At 32.8% G+C, this 20,572-nt stretch overlaps 1 protein-coding gene and 1 non-coding gene across 4 annotated transcripts; both read right to left on the bottom strand.

Annotated features, from left to right (window-relative positions):
• Positions 1-6,383: 6,383 nt before the first annotated feature.
• Trnal-uaa (transfer RNA leucine (anticodon UAA)) lies at positions 6,384-6,466 on the bottom strand. The gene has a single exon. It is a non-coding gene; the product is annotated as a tRNA-Leu (tRNA).
• An 8,734-nt stretch (positions 6,467-15,200) lies between these two features.
• LOC128202902 (uncharacterized) lies at positions 15,201-20,368 on the bottom strand. Of its 3 annotated transcripts, none has more exons than XM_052904265.1 (7): positions 20,283-20,368; positions 18,739-18,826; positions 18,163-18,238; positions 17,501-17,581; positions 17,058-17,134; positions 16,755-16,869; positions 15,201-15,605 (listed from the first exon to the last, which is right to left on the bottom strand). In XM_052904265.1, the coding sequence occupies exons 3-7, from the start codon at positions 18,185-18,187 to the stop codon at positions 15,550-15,552; spliced, it is 354 nt and encodes a 117-aa protein (XP_052760225.1). In that variant the 5' UTR covers positions 18,188-18,238; positions 18,739-18,826; positions 20,283-20,368; the 3' UTR covers positions 15,201-15,549. The 3 variants fall into 3 exon arrangements, with proteins under 3 accessions (XP_052760225.1, XP_052760068.1, XP_052760152.1); XM_052904108.1 differs by having other exon boundaries at positions 16,765-16,869; XM_052904192.1 differs by lacking the exon at positions 20,283-20,368 and adding an exon at positions 19,874-20,249 and having other exon boundaries at positions 16,765-16,869.
• Between the last annotated feature and the right edge of the window lie 204 nt (positions 20,369-20,572).

Genomic DNA, 20,572 nt, shown 5'->3' with positions numbered 1-20,572 from the left:
AGTCAATGCAGAAAGTTAATTTAAGGAATAGAAGGTTCATGAGCAATATGCATTGAAATATTCTTCCCTTTCAATAAACATATTAGCAATATTGTGATAAAAAACTTATGTCGGCCATTTTGAACGCCATCTTGGATGTCTTGGTCTTCTTTATAATATTAATACCAAATTTAGTTTTTGAAAAGATCTGCAATACTGCAATACATTCAATAAATGACAATTTTCAAACATGACTTTGTAAAAAGCATCAACGTATTATTTTTTTCTCTTTAAATCTGTTAAATAATCATTTTGAAGAAAATCATTGTTGCCATTGCTTTAAAAACATTTATCAAGGAAAATCGTATGAATTTAAACGATATCATTTTCAATATCTGAATAGTCAATAAATACCACTAAACAATGCATACATTTAGGTCACAGTATATAGTACCAAAATACCAACACTATATATTTACATAAATAGGGAAATGGCGGCCATTTTGGATTTTGGCGACCATATTGAATGAATCCAGAGTGGGTCGTTGGCCTTTTTGAATCATATTCACATTTTCTGCATGTATACAACGTCTTATAAATTTAACCCAAAGTGCACAATTTACACAATATGACTGGACTTTTATTCCAAAGATATCAAGAGAAGCCATAAATTTCATTAACTATTCATCGCGTATATTGAAGCTTCAGCTTGTTGTCATTTATCTCTTCTACATCATTGAGTAGTAGTGCGACCACAGTACCTAAGTGATACAGAACCGATATCTGGCTTTTCATTTCTAGTAATGCATATGATCCCTACGGCAGTTTTGCAAACTTTGTAGATTCCGTCGCTAGATCTTTTGGAACTTTGGTGAACCTATTCTCACCTCTATTAACTACTTAGTTTCTAGCCAGAATTTCATTGTACACTTTAGGCGCAATCTGTGGCATTGCTTTGATGTATGGAAGGTTCACTAGTCCCCAACTTGCATTGTTCGTGTGATCGTAAACTGTTAACCATGGTAACATTGCTTAAAGGTCTTGACGTGAAGTAGCCAGTTATAATGTATATGTGCCTTAATGTAGTTCATCAGTGTGGAAACCATCCATTACAAAAAAAAAACATTTTCGAGAGTTTCTTGAAACTGCCAAACCAGTTCCTTTCCTTCCTTGGCTCTAATACAATGGTTTGTCGGCCGTTGTAATAGTGTGGGATTGTCCAATTTCCATGCTTCCAATGACTTTGATTATCTATATTGTAATCGTCTCAAACTCGTCAGCAGGTACTTGAATTATTGACATCATGCAAGCTTTTGTGACTAGATGATATACGGTACACGCACCTTCATTTTATAAGTTCAATGGATAAATATGCTGCTTTCCATCATTTGTAAGCCTACCAACAGTCTAGGGCAATGAATACAGGTTCTTATCATGCTTGTGGTTGTCTTCTCTTAACCAAGCGTTCATGTTGCAATTATATATGTTTGATGGTGATGGCCGTTTGTCACTTATTACATTAGCCGTGTCGCGGGTTCGCTAAACTTACATGGTTTCCTTGTCTTCTTACATGTTTTTAAGATCACTTGATAGGTCTTCTGATGATAGATGACCAGAGTCTCTTTAATAAGTTACCATTTGGCTACTATTATATTTCTGTTAAGAATAACCATATGAAACTAGTTTTGCTTATGCATGTTTGTAATCGGAGTAAATAAACACATATAAGATAATAGCTAGTATCTCTTCCGTTCCATGTCATTTCAAATGTAACTGACCCATATAGGCTGTTTTACTTTAAAGTATTTAATGTATTGTTAGCATGTCTAACCATAATGTCAGGTTCGTATATTTATTAAGCAAAACTATAACATTGTATATACCTGTGTTTGTTTGTGCTGTGATTGTATTTTAATATCGAAATATAATATGGAACGAAAGGTATACCTGTTCATGGAAGAGAGCCATATACTTCGCGTCTAATCTTATCCAGCGCTTCGGGTGAATAAATGGAGAAAGTCTTATTTGAATGAAAGGGAGTAAGATATGTTCCTTTTGCACAATAGGTGTGCTTGATTTATTTGTTTTAACTTCTTAAAATGACTTAAAATGTTTGAAAAGTGGTATGCTTGTGTTATTCTTTATCAAAATGATACTTGAAACTTTTTTAAAAATATGTTATAAATATTATATTATTATGTTCAAAAATAATCTGAATATATAAAATGATTTTGTTTTGTGGCGTGAAATAGTTCTCTACAAATCTAGTTATGTGATCAAAACACAGTTAAAGGGTTGATATCGAAACATGAAATATAAATGATCCCGTTGAACTTTGAGCTTATTTTAAACCTTATGTCAGCTTGTATAGGGCGACAGCCCGTCTGAATAATCCTACAAAACATGAATTGTAAAAACTTTGCATTATCACTTTTTGCCAACAGAACCATTCTGTAAGCATCTTTTCTGAGATCTACGGCAGACTACTAGCACTTATTTCCTATATTAATATGCCGACCATTTTCATTTGGAGAAAATGCCCTTCAACGTTTTCAAACTGATGGCTAGATAAAAGATACTCACATTACGAATTTAACCATGATACGTTTATGACGTAAATTTTAAGATATGAAATATATTTCAATCTTTTAACAATAAATATCAACAGTTTCAACAGGTGAAGTGTACGATATCATTTCTGATAAAAGAGAACAAAAATATGTTTTGAATTTTTAAATTGCACTTACTAAGCAAATGATTATAGCCTATATAGCGTTCACATTTGTCTACATGACATCAAAAATATAAGTCTCCGTGGCCTAGTGGTTAAGGCATCCGCTTACGGAGCGGGAGGTCGAAGGTTCGAGTCTCACACTGGGCTTGTTCTGACATGGCCGTTTGCCAACCCAGCAGCTAGTTTAATCGAGGGGTACAGATTGCCTTCCTGCCAGGCGCCTGGCATTTGGGATAGGAATCGGGGTAAAGATGTTCACGAATGTAGGTGTCTCATTAGTCCTACGGGCTGGACCTTAACTAAGAGGGGTGACACTATATTAAACAAACACTTTACTTTACTTAGGTTGCACTGTCTTGGTAGAGGACGTTGATTATATAATATACTGTAATGCTATTATCTATAAGTCTCTTTGGTTTATAACAAGACTCAAACCCCATACAACGCATAGGGAAAAGCAGTTTCGTCCTCTAGTGAGCATTTTGGACGAACCATATTGTCTGTACGAATTATGTATATGATAGTTAGGTTTAATCATTTTTAAAATAAGTGCATCTGTTCCTCACAGAAATAAAACAATTTTTAAGTTTTCACTATTTCCATAGTGGGAAAGTAGCCCGCTGGCTGGTGGTCATATTGCAGTTCTTCACTGTACACATAACATGGTTAATGCAACGGAATTATGATAGTCATTTTTGATAAAGGTATTACACGCACGCACGCACGCAAGCACGCAAGCACACACACACACACACAATAATATATTTAACAGGAGAATAGAATACACTATTGTACATATTACATACACATGTATTGATACAATAAGCAACGCATAACACTGACGCATATACAATTTTGGACAATCTTGGTTAAAATTACCAATAATTAAACCAAAAACAGCATTCTTTGTTTGTAAATCTAAGTTTATTTAAAACATACGTTTTTGGTGTCGGTATAACCTCTTCAAGTCACTAATGCGACACCAGGTAGCACAAGTACATGTTTTCATGACAGGAAGTGTTCTGTTCCTTTTAATGTGACAGTCATTGATATCCAACATCATCATTTCCATGATATGAGCTGGATGATATAGTTTGAAATAAAATGTGTTGGTTTTATGCTTGTGTTTGGGTTTGACAGCACGCTCAATTTACTTCGTTAGTTTCCAATCAATGGGCGTCGGCATTGGGGTATGGGAAGTGTGGTACCCTGGTTAGAAATACCTTGCGACTGTAACGTATGCCAGTGTATATCACTTCAACCCAATATCGGTGGTGAGTGGATTTAGTCCCACGAGGGACGAGTGGGGCAACTTTTTCATCCACGTCAGGTGAGCAGACCAAGATTTCGATTGTTAAAGTAACATTTCAAACATTTGTTTTTCATCAGGACTTCAGGCGGAGTAGAAATGCGTTTGCAGGCACTACAGTAGAACAAATATTTGAAACAATTTCTGCAGTAGCCAGCTGGACGGAAAATATCCCTGAGCTTATGACGCTCACAAGGCTCAACGTTCCAAACCCTTGCATAACACAATTGACATTCCCAGTTGAAGCATTTTTAGGAATAATTGTACGACAAACCAGCTAATCCAATAACACCATGATTTTGATTTGCCATTTCTCGCATGTATGTTGTAACGTGTAAATGGTAATTTAGTTAGTTAATAGTACAGTCACCGCTGTATGTTTAAATAGTTTGAAGTTCTCAAAAAAGCGTATACATTATTTCTTGAACCTGCATTCGTCAACTTCAGAAACTAATGTTAGAAATTTGAGCTAACTAGCGTATTGCGGCTGTCAACAGCATAACTGTGTGAATCAGAACGGGTAGTGTTTGATTAACACAGTTCACCTTGCCATGAAAATTAAATAAACAGAAAGCAAAAATACAAATAATTGTTTATGATTTATTAATAACATATTTTCCAACAATAGCTGAGCTACAAATGTGGCATTCGCTGCTGGTAATGGAACATGCCTGACAAGATAAATGTCCACAGGGTATAAACACAATACACTTTTTGTTTGTTACACAACTAGTACAAATGATTTTTCGTCGATTTGTCGTTGCAACTCTGCTTCCCTGCAGAGAAGATTGCGCAAAAGGGATATTAGTGGGTTTGTTTTACGCAAGATCTTGGATACCGATCGGATTTCGGATAAAATGTCAATTTCTTTCTCCCTGCCACAACGTTCTGATATTTTGTTCAACTCAATTTTGTAGTTTTTGAAGTCACGTTTAATTTCTCTGGCTAGTGGTAAAACTAGTGTTTGAAAATCGGACTCCATTTGCTATCGATAATCGAATCGAATCGGACCAAGCATTTCGATTTACTATCGGACAATAATCGAAAGTTCATAATATCAGTAAGGAATACATTATTTATACATAGTATCACGAGCATTTAAATGGTTAAACCTGGATTCAGTGCGTGTGATGCTATAGACATGCTTTTTGCAACAGAAAGTAAATTTCCATAACCCCTTTCTGTCTTTTAACAACTAAACGATAAAAAACACATTACAACACAACACATACTTAATAATTGCACATTATACTGCAAAATGATGCACACGGGAGCATGTAAGTTATCTTAATATTTTATCCATGTAAATGCATATTAAATTTTTGTGAACCTGTAAAATTTATCATTTCATTAGAACATCTTAATTTCATAAAACTTTCAACAAAAAGATAAATTAGTTAATTACAAACCAAACCAAAAACGGTTTCAAAAACAGAATGCATCGAGCCGGAATCCCCGGTATTTACAGGAAAGACCGGACCCACTATATCACAGAGACAGCTAATTGAAAAATGTTTTATGAAATATATAAACAATTAAGATTAATTTTTAATTTGGGGAGAGGTTGTAAGTTTTTAAGCAAAAGTGTTTACATTCACCGCATTTTTGTAAGAAAGTGACATCTCTTGCTTAAATGAACTCAACGAGAATTTACCTGACAGAAAAAATTACATTTACTCGACTTTTACCACAAAACAAAAAAAATACGTAGTTACCGGAAGTAACATTAGCGACATCGATTTTAGACAACCACTATCGATTGTCGCCGACATAGCATTGTCAGCGACGATTTATCCATTGTACTCGATAATCGTTTCATCACTAGGTAAAACTTCTCTATTTCTTTTGTCTTGCTCGCTCATCTTGCTAGAAGGTTTTTCTGAAGAAACTATCTTATGAAGTGATTTTACACTTTTACGAATTAATGGCAAAAGTTTTCTCAAGACGCTAGATATGTGTTTGCTGTTATTTACTACGATCGTCTTCATGTACAGCACCTGAGTTTCACTGTGTTCCATACGATCTGCCAAATTGCTAATTAAGCTTAAAGTTGTGTCTGACATGTTTGATATCAACTGAATAAATGGATTAAACAATTGATGAATGAAACTCGAGTAATAAGAGCTTGAAATTATAATGCAATGAAAACACTGATTCGTTTTACTTTGAACAATGACCATCATAAACTTATTTCACTGGATAAACACTTGCGCATTATAAAAGTTTAAGCGTATGATATAAAAGCTCATATTCTTCATTATGGGTATTATTTATTTATTATCATGTATTCCTTACAAAACTTTGCAGTTACGCTTAATCGAATGGACAATTGCCTAAAATGGAACTCCAATGCAAAAATATTAGTACGGGTGGGGTTCGAACCCACGCGGACATTCGTCCATTGGAACTTAAGTCCAACGCCTTAACCACTCGGCCACCGTACTTGGTGCAAATGAGTTGGGAAGTGAAGATTATAAGAGCTTGAAATTATAATGCAAAGGAAACATGAGTTTTTACTTATGTTTGAAGATTTTAAAAACATGAGATGAAATTTAAAAATGGCTTTCTCGTGAAAGTGAAGTGAACATTCCAGTTTGAAGCATTAAAAAAGACGAAAGTCTTCATGATGCTTAAATTTTGTTTCACTCAATCGTTGCATAACTATTGACAATTTCTCATATACAATTAATGCTTCTAATTTCAGTTTCATTTTTATTCAAAATGTAAGCAGATAACAAAGTACAAACATGCAAAGCATTGCAAACATATCAATATACATACTTATACACATTTGTTTTCATGAAATCAAACACAAGCAAAAGTTTACAATTGTTATAATATCAAACATCCAATGTGAAAAGTATATTTGTTATGTTATGTGTTCACTCCTTGTTTTTCATCCAGACTTGTGACTGGCATTGGTCAGGTTACCCACCGCATCAGCGAGATTGGAAAATGGTAACTCAGAGCCAGAAACCTATTTTCCTAGTGTCATACACTACGCAAAATCAGCATCCATTAGAGGTCTCCCAGGCGACCTTCTACAATTTGTTACACCTATAATGTAGAGTGTTGGGCTACTTGGGTGTAACAAACTGGGTATTGCTGACTCATTGTAGGCACAACGCAGAACTAGTGATCTCAGATACAAGAAGGCCTGTACTGGGGCAAGAATCGAGTGCCTCAGCCGCATTGTCCGATCAAAGAAGGGATTTCTGCGATTAACTTTAAGTACCCTCAACCATAAGTTAGGCTTGAAAACTCTGTAGACTTATTTCATTTTTGAGCTCAGAGAAGGCTACAGAGTTCACTTTTAAACACACCTCTTAAGCAGATAGAGGCATATTTGCTCGCTTTACTTGCAGGTAGGAAATGCTTACTATGATCTAAGAAAGCATTTTCATTTTGTATCGCCTCTTATGAGCAAAGAAGCGATTGAATTTTGAATTTTGAAAAAAAAACTGAGGCAGCGCTAAAGGCAACTACTCGACAGGGCACACTTAGGAATAAGCATCCGATTGCTTAAGTTTTCCCCTCTCTTTGTAAAGACTGTGTGGAGTGTCGGACCTCAGCGATACATCGAGGTTGCCACTCCCTTTTTTTCATTGCCTGTAGCGCGACATGATGACCATGAGCGGTTCCTAGTATTGGCACTCTACATCACCTTACACCAATACTAAGCTGGTCTAACGACACCTCCATACTCATGGTAGCCTCTCAAATTTTACTTTTGCCAAAATGTTTTTGCGAAGTTGTCAAAATCATTGCATTGCATCCAAGACCGTAGCATATTGAGCAATGAGAAACATATCTCGTCGAAGCTATACTTCTATGCTCATTCTACCAGACGCAAATAACAAATCACTTGCCAAAATCGCTTTTGAATTGTATATGATCTAATGGCTATCACAGAGAATGATCGTATTCGTACGGCGATGTCATAGTGATCGACAACATGAGTTGGCCAGACTCAAGAGCGAAAAACTATGAGGTATCGCGACATACGGTTCTCATGTTCAAAGCAGAAGGTCAAAAAACCTCTCAGATATTTTCTCTGTATCTCTGATGCACCAAGTTCATAGTGCGAGGAGGAATCTGAGAAGTTCAAACTCACTTTTGGCTCCCAGCAGACTAACAGCACTTCTGAGCTAAGAGCTCGCTACTGGAATGACGAATATTGAAAAATGTGGAGCTTATATACCCGATGGCCAAAATTAATGCGCATCGCATTATAATTGTGCTTAAATTGTTAGGACTATTTTTTAACCCCTTTTATTTATACGCTCATATGAAGTAGTTCCAGAATTATCACTTGATTCCGCATTATTTTTGTACAAATGGCTCAAGATTTTGAAATCTGTGAATGAAGTAGTTTTTCTATGAAGATTATGTGAAATCTGTTTCAGCAAAATATCATTTTTTTCAAGTTTCATGGACTTGGTGCCGCATTTTTTTGTACATATGGCTTGTGATTTTGAAATCTGTGAGGGATGCTGCAAATGTTGATTTGTTGAATTTGAACATTATGAAGATTTTTTTTTCATGAAATCTTGTGTGAACGCCAGTTTCAATTAGATATCAATTTTTCATGTTTCATGGACTTGGTGCCGCATCATGTTTGTACAATTAATTAAAATATTGAAATTTGTTATTTTTTGAGAGATTTGCATGAGCCTAAAATTTTTGAGAAAATTGTGCCTATAATATTTTTATGAAATCTTGAGATCCCTCGTTAACTTCTAGATTTTCAACATTATGAAGATATGATATTTTTTTCATGAAAACTGGTGTGAACGCTAGTTCAGAGTACACATGTTGAAGTTTTGAAATCTGAGTGTTTGGTGAGTTTCATAAAGCCTATAATTTTTTAAGAATGAAGCCTATAGTTCGTTTTTTGAAATCTTGAGATCCCACGTTAACTTCTAGATTTTTAGAATATTCGAATGTTCAGATCATGAAATTGTTATTCAGAGTTCTTGTGATGTGTGATTGTTGATATCATGAAGATTATAACTTTTCTTGAAATCTTGTGTGAACGCCAGTTTCAGTAAATTATCATTTTTTTCAGGTTTCATGGACTTCGTGCCGCATTATTTTTGTATATATGGCTGATGATTGTGATATCTCAATTGTTTGAAAAAAATATTGAATATGAAAAATTCATGTCGGAGCTAGTTTCAGTATTTTGAAGCAAGAACATTTTCTGCGTGCTACATGGACGCGAGTCCACAATATTGAAATTTGTTATTTTTTGAAAGAGTTGCATGAGCCTATAATTTTGAATAAATGGAGCCTATAATGTTTTTATGAAATTTTGAGATCCCTCGTTAACTTCTAGATTTTGAACATTATGAAGATTTTTTTTTTCATGAAATCTTGTGTGAAATAAAGCCTATAGTTCGTTTTTTTTTTTGAAATCTTGAGATCCCTTGTCAACTTCTAGAATTACAATATTTTCAATGAATATTTTTGTTCAGAGCATAAAATTACAATTCAGAGCAGAATATTTGAATTTGCTGTTCATGTTTATGCATTATTTTTGTACATCTGAGTATTTTTTTTTTTGAAAAATGAAAAATGCTGCTGACAAAATGTTATTGAAATGTTGAATGTTCGTGTGATATGTATTGCGGGCCATTTTTTGAAGTATAACGCCAGTTGCTGTTATCTTCAAACATTAAAAGGGAAGCCTAATTTTCATCGTAACCCTATTATGTGGTCCTAACCTAGTTTTATTTATGAAAATAAAGGCAAAGCCAAAGGCAGTTACACGACAAGGCACACTTAGGAAGAAGCATCAGATTGCCTATGTTTCCCCTCTCATTGTAAAGACTGTGTGGACTGTCGGACCACGGCGATACAAAGAGGTTGCCACCCCCTATCTTGCATTGCCTGTAGCGTGACATGGTGAACATAAGCAGTTCCGAGTATTGGCTTTTGTACACCACCTTACACCAATACTAAGTTGGTCTAACGACACCTCCATACTCATGCTAGCCTTTAGATTACTTTTGCCAAATCATTTTGCTGAACGAAAACATTGCCACATATCAATGTTCGGTCGTTCAAGAGGAATGTTTGTGATGAATGAAGTTTTGCACTTCGAAACCAAACTAAGAATGCAATGAACCTAGTATATTTCACTGGTATTTCACTACGCATCTACATTCTAACACTTTTGACTAACATTTCTTTTTAAAAAATGTACTTGATCTTGCAATATTGATTTCAATTTTCATTCAAGCATTGACAAAACAACAGGCTTGCATCTTATACCGCCGCATAAAGGATAGTGAGAAACGAATCTCGTCGACCCATGCTGGCACGTGCAAACAAATCATTTTGTCAACAGCATTTCGCAAAGATGAAACATTTTAGAATGCAGTGCAAATTTTGCTCCTGAACAAACTCCGTCGAAGATCAAACTTCTCGGCTCGTTTTGTAACATGTGCACAATATCAAAATGTTTACCATTTACCAAGTTATGCTCACACCAATATCGTAATCAAAATGACAAGACCAAAGCTTAATAAATTTATGAATTACAAGCAGCATTACTGCTAAAATTTTGTTCAATCACAAATCGAGGGCTCAACGCAACACTATTGTATCTCATTTTTTTCAAATTTTATAGGAGGTTGAAAAATTCTTCACAATTTTTTGTATTATACATATTTTGTAAGAGTCTTAGTATATTTGTCTTTGAAAGTAGGATCAATTTATTAATCCAAATAGCAATTTGAATTATAATGTTGTGTCTTTATTATATTTGAATAAATATTAGTTACAATACTGTTGCCTCTGAAAATGAGAAAATATCATTTAATTTTTCAACACAACACTATTGTAACTGAAGTTGCAATAGTGTTGCATTATCTTTTTTTACCAGTTATTTACAATTTGCAGAGCAACACAATGATATTTTTGTTTTATTTTTAAGTTGTGCCTACATATTAATTTAAAACATAGCTTAAAACACATTTAATTCCTCATAGTTCTTTGTAGTTTTTAATAAGATTCAAAGTTGCCGTTTAAATTCAATTCATAAAAAAGTCACAAATAGTTAACTTGAATCTTAATGCGCTGTGTACTGTACTGTGGCTTGGAATTTACTCAATAACCTAGCGATATATCATACTGACTATAATGAAAAAAGGTTGCATTTAATTTTATCTGTTTATTAAAATTATAAAACATAACTTTCGGTAAAGCAACTTTAACTACATAGTTAAATATAATTATGTACAATTATGTTATATACCAGCAAATTCAGCATTTCATTTGCGAAGTGATTCTCTTTACAATTAATTGTGTTTATGATTTAAATTCTCTCACTGTTCCCTAAAAATCTGAAATACAAAGGACCATAATTGTAAACAAACTTGGAAAATATGATTTCTGTGCAATGATATTAAGTGTTCCTACATTTGATTAATAATAACAATTTTTAGAATTTTCATAACATATTTGTATATCAATAGTTACTACATGTAGCTGTACATCTTAAAGCTGCACTCTCACAGACATACCATTTGTACAATTTTATTTTATTTTTTGTCTTGGAAAAAACTATTTTTTGAGTAAATATCTGCAAACCAATGATATAAGATTGCTGACAAAAAAACAGATCTTGATTTTCATATTTCTGTTTGAAAATTAAAGTTTTATGGCTTAAATCATTACTAACGGTTTAAGAAAAATGCATAAAACATCATTTTTTTAACTAAATATACAAATCTGCGATCTATTTTTTGCCAGCAGTCTTATTGAACTGGTTTCCATGGGTTTTCGCAAAATTTGGCTCGTTCCAAGACAAAAAATAAACAAAGTTGTCAAAACATTCAATCTGTGAGAGTGCAGCTTTAACAATCTGAATTTTAATAATATGTTATAACATGATGTTGCCATCATAAAATGCCCTGCAAATCATAGAAATGTAATTTATTATATAAATAGAATATCAAATTCGTGGTCATTTAAACAAAATTTATTAAGTTCATGTTTACTGAATTGTCAAAAATTGATAGAAAGTTTCCACAGCTTATTTCAATCAATTTTAGAAAACTTTATTTAATAAATGTAAAATAAATTCCTTATTGAACGAACACTCATGCTATCCTCTATGTTTGGCAAACGGGGAATACACTGAAATCACAATTAGGTATTCAAATTAATAATCTGATGTTAAACATAATATTAGCATCGTTGGCAACTACAGTACTTTTTCTGTTAAATTTCATACACAATGAAGCATAGCGATGTTGATCCGACGATGAATAATACGATATTAATAAATTAATTTATAGATATTTATACTTCTATAATTGATCTCATTATTTTCATATGTTCTATTTTTTAAAGAACACTGTACTAGTGGCATAGTACTGTTTTGGTTTAATAGTTAACTTGATTCTAAGTATCTACCATAGTTGCTCGTGTAAGATTATAGGTTCGTCCCGACCATCGCGCAGGGTGTTTTGCGGGAACTCAGTAAACCTCGTCTTACACTCTCAGCCATGGAAGGTACTTATAATCTCTGTGAATCAAGTTCATTTCCTTCTGAGGACCATGATAGCTTGTTTGATAAAAGAAGCTATTTGACCTCTCTGAGGTATATGATACCGTCTTTATTTCATTGTATTTGACCTTTTCATTATCTTCATTTATTGAAAAGTTTTTCACATTGCTTGCAACCTGTTTAATGTCTAAAATGTCAGTCGTACTCATTTCTTTCACAAAATATGGCCTTTAATGTAAGCAGTTCGGACAATTGCTGCCCACTGCCCACTTGTATACACACTGTCATGTTTTGATGCTCTCTCAACTTCAGCATGTATTGAATCTCCTTCATTTTGTGTATAACCTTTTTGCAAATAATTATGTGTGATTGTCCATAGTTTGCTGCTCCCCCTTTGCAGGAGGATGCTGGTAGTCTTGCCATATGGTAGCTACTGAGTTTGCAACACACTGCCGGTCACATCCGTTATAGGAAGCGTGTCCCTGGTGTTTAGAATCTTGCAACATATTATCTGTTTCCTAGATACAAAAAAATGGATTAATTTTTTATAGGATGTTGTTATTATGGATAAAACCCTTTTTTCAGAAAAAGTAGCATTTTTTTTTCAGCAAATACTTCTATTATCCCACAGAACCTTAACAAATCGGATGGAATGCAAATATGGCATATTTCTAAGAACTTTTATGAAAACACATTAAATTGACCGGACTAAATGACTTGTACCAGGGTCTTATAACAGATTTGTTAACATTGTTTGTATCAACATTTTAGGACACTACTAAATGATATTTTTCCTAAGTCAATTATAAAATTATTTGGACCATAGTATTTAAAAAGTGAGTGTTTTTTCAGTTAAATTGCATTGGGATGTTGTATAACACCTGAACTACATGTACCAAAATGTCATGGTATTCACTTATATAGATTATGGTTCTATGGTGTCAGGGCCACATAATTAAAGTTAAATCTGTAATAAAATTGAACTATTAATATAACATAAAAAAATGATTAAAGAAAATGTTTAGAATGGTTACACATATTAATCTTCATATACAGTACAGCCAACTATTAAAAAAATAAAAGAAATCAGTTTATTTTTACCTTGTAATGAACATAACATAATAATATTTTTCTTGTTATTTAATTTATAATTTCATAAGATATTATTACAATAAGAAATTGTTTATATGAAAAGTAAAACACTTCTGTATTTATAAAGCGCAAGCCTCTCAAACATTTCTATGCATTATTGCAATATTGACACAAACTTTAGTGAACACTAATGATGTGATATCATTCTTACCCTTTATCTTGGGATAATACACATGCTACTATAAATAATAACATTTCACTATAGAAATTCGTTCCCGTAATAATGATTATCGTCCCAACCCGTGAGATTATTACGATTATGGCATAATTGCCCGATGAGAACGAGAACGTCAAGACTGACACCAATTTCACGTTAATAAGAATGGCCGCTGTATACTTGGTAGGCAAACATTTTGTTTCAGTAATGAGTACTACCCGAAACTGTACCAGATGTTTACATCCGTTAGAGGTCATAAAGCACTGAGGCAAGGAAATGTTTTGTAGAAACGTTTTTTTTTTTACTTTACTCGCTGAGAATTTTTAATTATTCCAGCAGAATGGCTAGGGTCATTTAAGTCGAGATGCTTATGAAATTGCTTCTAGGCTTGACGACCCTGGCTGTGCCCACCTTATAATTGAAATGAACAACCAAAACATGCCAATGTAAAACAGGAAATATTTGAAGAATGAGAATATTGCAGGCTTATTCTGAAAACACGTACGAAAAAGTTTGCTAATGTGATTTCCAGTCACTCGTTATTTTTCAGCTTCATAAACCATTTTGTTATTTCACATCTTTAAAACGTTAAGACCTAAGTCACTACAGTACATGCTAATCATAATGCATATCCTTTATTATTCCACAAAATAATGTTCTTTAAATCCATTTGAAATCATTGACAAATGACAAATCATATGTATTATACACAGTAACAGGGTCATGAGGATAATAATGCTTGACCATGGCTTTTGGTTGATAATTGCCCCAGTGAAAATAATTATTTCTTCCACTGGGGCAATCATCAACCAAAAGCCATGGTCAACCCTGTATAATTTTATAAATAAACTTCATACTGTTATTGATTTCTTCCATAATTGAAGTTGTAAAATTGTAACCTACTTACTATATTTAGCTTCTTTTCCAAGAAACTGATGATGTAATCAAACATTATGACATCATAGTGATATAGTATAACAGAGTTACAATAGTGTTGCACTGTGACATTTATATATTATAATTTTTATGCAACACTATTGTAACTGGAGTTATAATAGTGTTGCAATTTGGAATTTAACACATCAGAGATACAATTAGGTAGCAAATATTTTTAAAGATACACTTATTTTAGGAATACATCTAATATATTTTATGAGTTAATGCATCTTAACAAAATACACTCAAAAATGCCAAAAAGCTAAATTCTGTAAAACTTGCAGTTACAATAGTGTTGCGTTGAGCCCTCGAAATGTTCCTCGGTTTCAGCCATGACCGATTCTGGCTGTTTCTTATAAAAAAATATATGGTGAAAAACCGTTTAACTGTGGTTTCAGTGAAAAAATTCAAAGACCAAAATATAAACAATTTTATGAAAAAAATGGTTTTACTTTTGTGAACAATACTTTGGATGGCCAATAAACAAACAACAGTACTCACAATAGCAAACAAGACCCGCGCTACTTGGGTAAGCAAGACAGCACAAACATAAAATCAAACAGATAAATGAGTATTTCTCCATTTAAATTACATTTTTTGAAATTATTTACTAAAATTTCAATGTTCATGTTAGACACGAAATACAAATTTTGGAGAATAACTGATAAAACAAAAAGCAACGGCACAAAGCACATATAATATAAACAGTAATTTAAAAAGAACAAGTGTGCATAGGTAACCTTTTTCAAATAAAAAATGATATTTCAAATACATCGACGAATTCTGTCTTCTGTCGGATCCCCTGTGTATGGCATCTCATCTGAAAAAAAAATAAAATGGAATAGAGTAAAAGACGAAACATTCCTACATACAATAGTAAATAAATCTGTTTATTCTGGTAAAAATCATTAATAACAATGGATTTTTACAAAAATGATACATGCTTAATTTCAGAACAGATTTAGATTTCTCTCAGTTTTGATTTACAAATGACAGAGCAGTACAATAAAAAAGTGCTTAAAATCATGATTTGTTTGACAACTTTTCAAAATTTTCAAAAAAATTTACTTTGGATTTACACCATAGCGCATTCGCGTTTTAGCTATATATCTACCAAAGCGCATTTGCGTTTAAGCGATGTAGTTTTTTCCACACTGAGTACCCCCCTTTTTACATTGATTTTATAACGATTTAGTTGGTCACAAAATTAAGCACCTCAAGGTGACGATGTACAAATATTTTAGGGTGACGAGCTTTTCGGATAGCTCGCCCAGCCAAACTCAAAATTCGAACGTTAGTCTATAAAACTTCGAGTTTGGCTGGGCGAGTTGTCCAAAAAGTTCGTCACCCTAAAATATTTGTACATCGTCACCTGGTTGGCTTAATTTTGTGAGTCGATTTATCATTCATCATTTGATTTGACAAATACAAGAGTAAAATGTATGATAAATGCTTAGCATCTTCAAATAATTTAACATTCACCTTTTGGTTTGACAAATAATAAGAGTGAAATTTATGATTAACTGCTTAGCATCTGTAAATAATTTGACATTCATGTTTTGGTTTAACAAATAATAAAGTGAAATGTCATTCATTTGTGATGGTTCACTAGAAGATTTTGCATTGTTTGATTATTTCTTAATTTCATGAACAAATAGTGTCATATGGTTTGACAAAAAAATAGATTGAAATACCATTTACTTGTGATATTTTACACCTGTGAAATGCAGATCTGAATATTAAGAGAATGCATTATTTTTGTGCATACGCGTACTATATCTGTAATGCATATTCAATAACATTAAAAAACTTGTAAACCTACAGCAATTTATGATCAGCAAAATGGAGAGAATTAACAGCAAAATTAAAAGAATTGCCATTCTTGAGACTTGGCTTGCTCTGCTTAAAACAGAGTTACAGACACAACTCCAATGACATGACAATGAACTATGGTTCAAAAAAGCATCACCTGTACAAACCGAGGTTGAAGACTGGGGTGACTGTGTAAGGACTTCAGAAATCATCAGCGAGGAAGACTGGGAATCTGAAGCCAACAGACAGCCCTTCACTCTTGGTGGGACATACTGTAAAACGAGAAAATCGACAAACTGGGAAAACAGATGCCCTGTTTGTTTTTTCAAAAAACTGTGGACATAAAGTGAACAGATGTTTATTCAGAGAAGCCGCAACTCAGTAATTATTCTACATCATTGTTGTACCATAAAATACTGGATGAACAAGTTAAAAAATAAATAAGCACTTTGTATTTTACCCTGTATTGTTTTACTTCAATATCCCGAAACCATTTCAACAAACAACCTCCACTGAGGTCAGACCAGCCATACAGAGCTGAAAAACAAAACATTTCTGTTGAAAGTATCATTATTTTTACAAGGACAATGAAATTGTTCAGAAAGAAAAACTCAATGAGTTAAAAAAAGTCAGTACAATACTTGTTCAATTTGTTTACCACCAAAAACATGAATCTTAAATGATCTTGTTCTCCCTGCCAGATGAGATACAATAAAACCTAACAATATAAGCTTCACCTCACTAATTTTCATTTACAAAATATGTTTTACAAAATTTCAAGATGCTAAACATTTAGATTGAATACTGGCAAATTAACTTCTATTAAGTTTATTTTTGCTGGTAGCAACAATGTTATAAACAATCTTGAGATAATTAACATAGTTACAAAACTAGAAATCTTACAATACTTTCCATTTTCTTTGACCACCAGACAAAATAACACTGCATGCAGCTTGATCTTGGTCTTGGTAACTGCAGACAGCTCTGAAATAGCATCATATCAACAACAACAAAAAATCAAAGTAAATTCAATATTTGTTTCATAATTTCTTAAAACTATTCACATCAGCAAATTTACTTTTGTCCTCAACAAAATTTCTTCCACATTGAAAACATTCTGCAAAACTTCTCACAAAATATGGTGTATTAACATGTATCATTTGTAGTGATAGGCAGACAAATGAAACAATGTTGGCACTATGTTAAATGAATCAAACACTTAGCACCAAGATTAGTTCATGTTGCTGCTCATTGTAACTACCAGTTAGTTTTGTTTGTTGAAAGATATTTTATCAATTGATGAAAATATTTACTGCATGAAACTTGATTGTTGTGGCAGACCAATCGTTTAACGATTCACAATCTGAAAAACAATTTATACTGAAGCACAATTTGAATGCTACCAATCTGTAACTTTGCTACCATAATGTGAAATAAGTACAAAGAGCAAAATCAAATCATGTTGGTTCAGTGTTTCGATATATCAAAGGACCAAGATGAGTCAACTTTACTTTTCAGTGTAGCTTTGAGATTTGTTTTTGATGAAATTTGGTGAAATTACTTACTTGTTATTGACAGAGCATAACACATTGCATATTGGGTGAGCTTCAGGTAATATAGGCTAGGTTACTCCTCACAATTCTGAAACAAAACATTTTATCAACAAAACTGCACATATTGCTTGTTAGTTTTAGAAAAAAAACATTCTTTTAAAAGCATTGCCAAGTGCATTTCATCAACATCATCTATGTTGAAATAATATTAATAACAAAGTACTTCCTACATACAAACAGAAACAGATAAACTGTTTACATGCAGGGGGTATAATATTTCCAACATTTCTTATCAATAATCGTACACAACAGGAACAAAATTGTGCATTTATGGCATTGGTAGATATCAAACACAATTTGAAAATTTATCTAATAGCAGTTCAATGTAATAAATCAAACACAGTGTCTGTTATAAGAAAACCCATCAGTTTATAAATTTTGCAATTATTCAAGGCATATTTCAGCTTGTGTCATATTTATGAAACCTTTCATTCGAATGCAGACTGTTATGAGATCAAACAGACTATGCACTGAGATTATGATATGACAGTTCAATTCATCGAATGAATTTTGAGTTGTTTTACTTACTTGTAAATGTACTTTCTTGGGTACTGCCTTCAATCATTTTGATCACCAGGTTTCTTACACACAGGAGACTGCATTTGAACTGCCGTTTCTGGTTTAGAAAATAATTTTCAACATTTTTTTCAAACACAGAAAAAATCCATCATTTGCCATTTCTTATTTCTGCCAGTTTGGTCCCTAAACAAAGTTGAAATCACTCAAAATGTGACATAAAAAAGACAAAAGATATGAATTAACACTGCTTAGTAATGTTTACTTTGTTTTTCAACATATCAAGCCGAAAAATTAAAGTTTCTAAAAACGGCTTCGAGAATGTTCGAAACATTCTAGTTCTGGCTTCCATAACTTTAATGTTGATATTTATTTTTTTGATGTTTGCAACACATTAAAGTTATGGCGTAACCTCCATAGAAAAGTCAACCAGAATCAATTGAATGTGATGATGCAATGCAATCACATGACCATGATGACGTCGATGGATTTTATTTATAGTAACGGAATCACATTGTTCATTTAGTTGAATCCAATTGCAGTAAGGCTGAAAATACCATTTGATAAGTAAAAACAATTGATTTATTCCAAATTTGTTATTAGTTATTTACTAATTATTCGAAATAGAAAAAATAACAGCAAAATAAACACTACATTTGTGAGGTCAAATGTAGGTCACATGGGTATTTTCTGAAAATCTTGGTGTCACGTGATTAAATTTGAACACAACTATGACCTAGTTAAGGAATGCTTGTAATAGGATTTATTAAAATGCTAAATCAACTATCTTTAAAGCGTTTTTTGGTGTTGAAAATGTGTTTGTGAACTACATTTTACTTCATTTACCTGAGGATACAGTTATTTTGTATGTATAATGCATACAAGTGAAATAACAGCGTGATATAAAAATGTCACGAATTCTGGTAGGGTTTGGATACGGCGTTCTCTTCAGCGAACACATCCAAAACGGTAATATATACAACGTGTTCGCTGAAGTTCTTAAGCTAGAAACATTCTAAAACGAACTGAACCAATTTCTTTTGACAGAAGTTTTTATGTAACTCGACAAAACTTGTTGGTAATATGATGCATCATATATTTAGACACAATTTCGCATACAACTTTTAAACATGCATGTCATATTTACCGCAGGAAAGCTGGAAATACGACCTTCACAATAAAAAAATCAAGATGGCCGACAAGCGAACAGCGAGAATTCTGCAATTTGACGTCAAGCATAACACGTCATATCATTCCATGAATTGCATTATTTTTTTTATTCAAATAATTCATTTTTACGAAAATAAAGAAAATACACTCATAAAAAATAATTGAAATTATCTTAATTATGTATCGTTTTATGATATAAAACATTAGGAAAAAATAAAATGCTTGTTGTGTTCATTTTCAGAAAAACGAAATCGAAAGTAGAAATATTTTCTGAAATTGGAAATGTTTAAAACCTCGTAAAATCATTTATATCTCTTGTATATGCATAAAACCGGCATTATTCAATCACGAAAACATTATAGAAACTATAACTACCAAAGTCGTACCTTCAAACACAGAAAATATCCCAAAATTTTACACAAAAAGAGTATTGTTTACATGGGTTCAACCGTATCAAAGTGAATACGGCAGACAACACTTTCCCTTATAATAATAATCAGCTCAGTATAGCTTGTACCGAAACTAGTAACATTCTTTTGTGATTGTTTTACTTTATTTCATGTTTTATTTTGCTTAAGTATCGAACTTTGTAGCATTTTACGATACATTTTGTGTATCTTTGAGGAGTTATGCATAGCGATTTGCACATATATATGACTATATGACCATTACTCGT

The sequence above is a fragment of the Mya arenaria genome, chromosome 1, assembly GCF_026914265.1.
Source record: "Mya arenaria isolate MELC-2E11 chromosome 1, ASM2691426v1".
In the NCBI taxonomy this organism is placed as follows: Eukaryota; Metazoa; Mollusca; class Bivalvia; order Myida; family Myidae; genus Mya; species Mya arenaria.
This window is presented reverse-complemented; position numbering and strand designations above follow the sequence as displayed.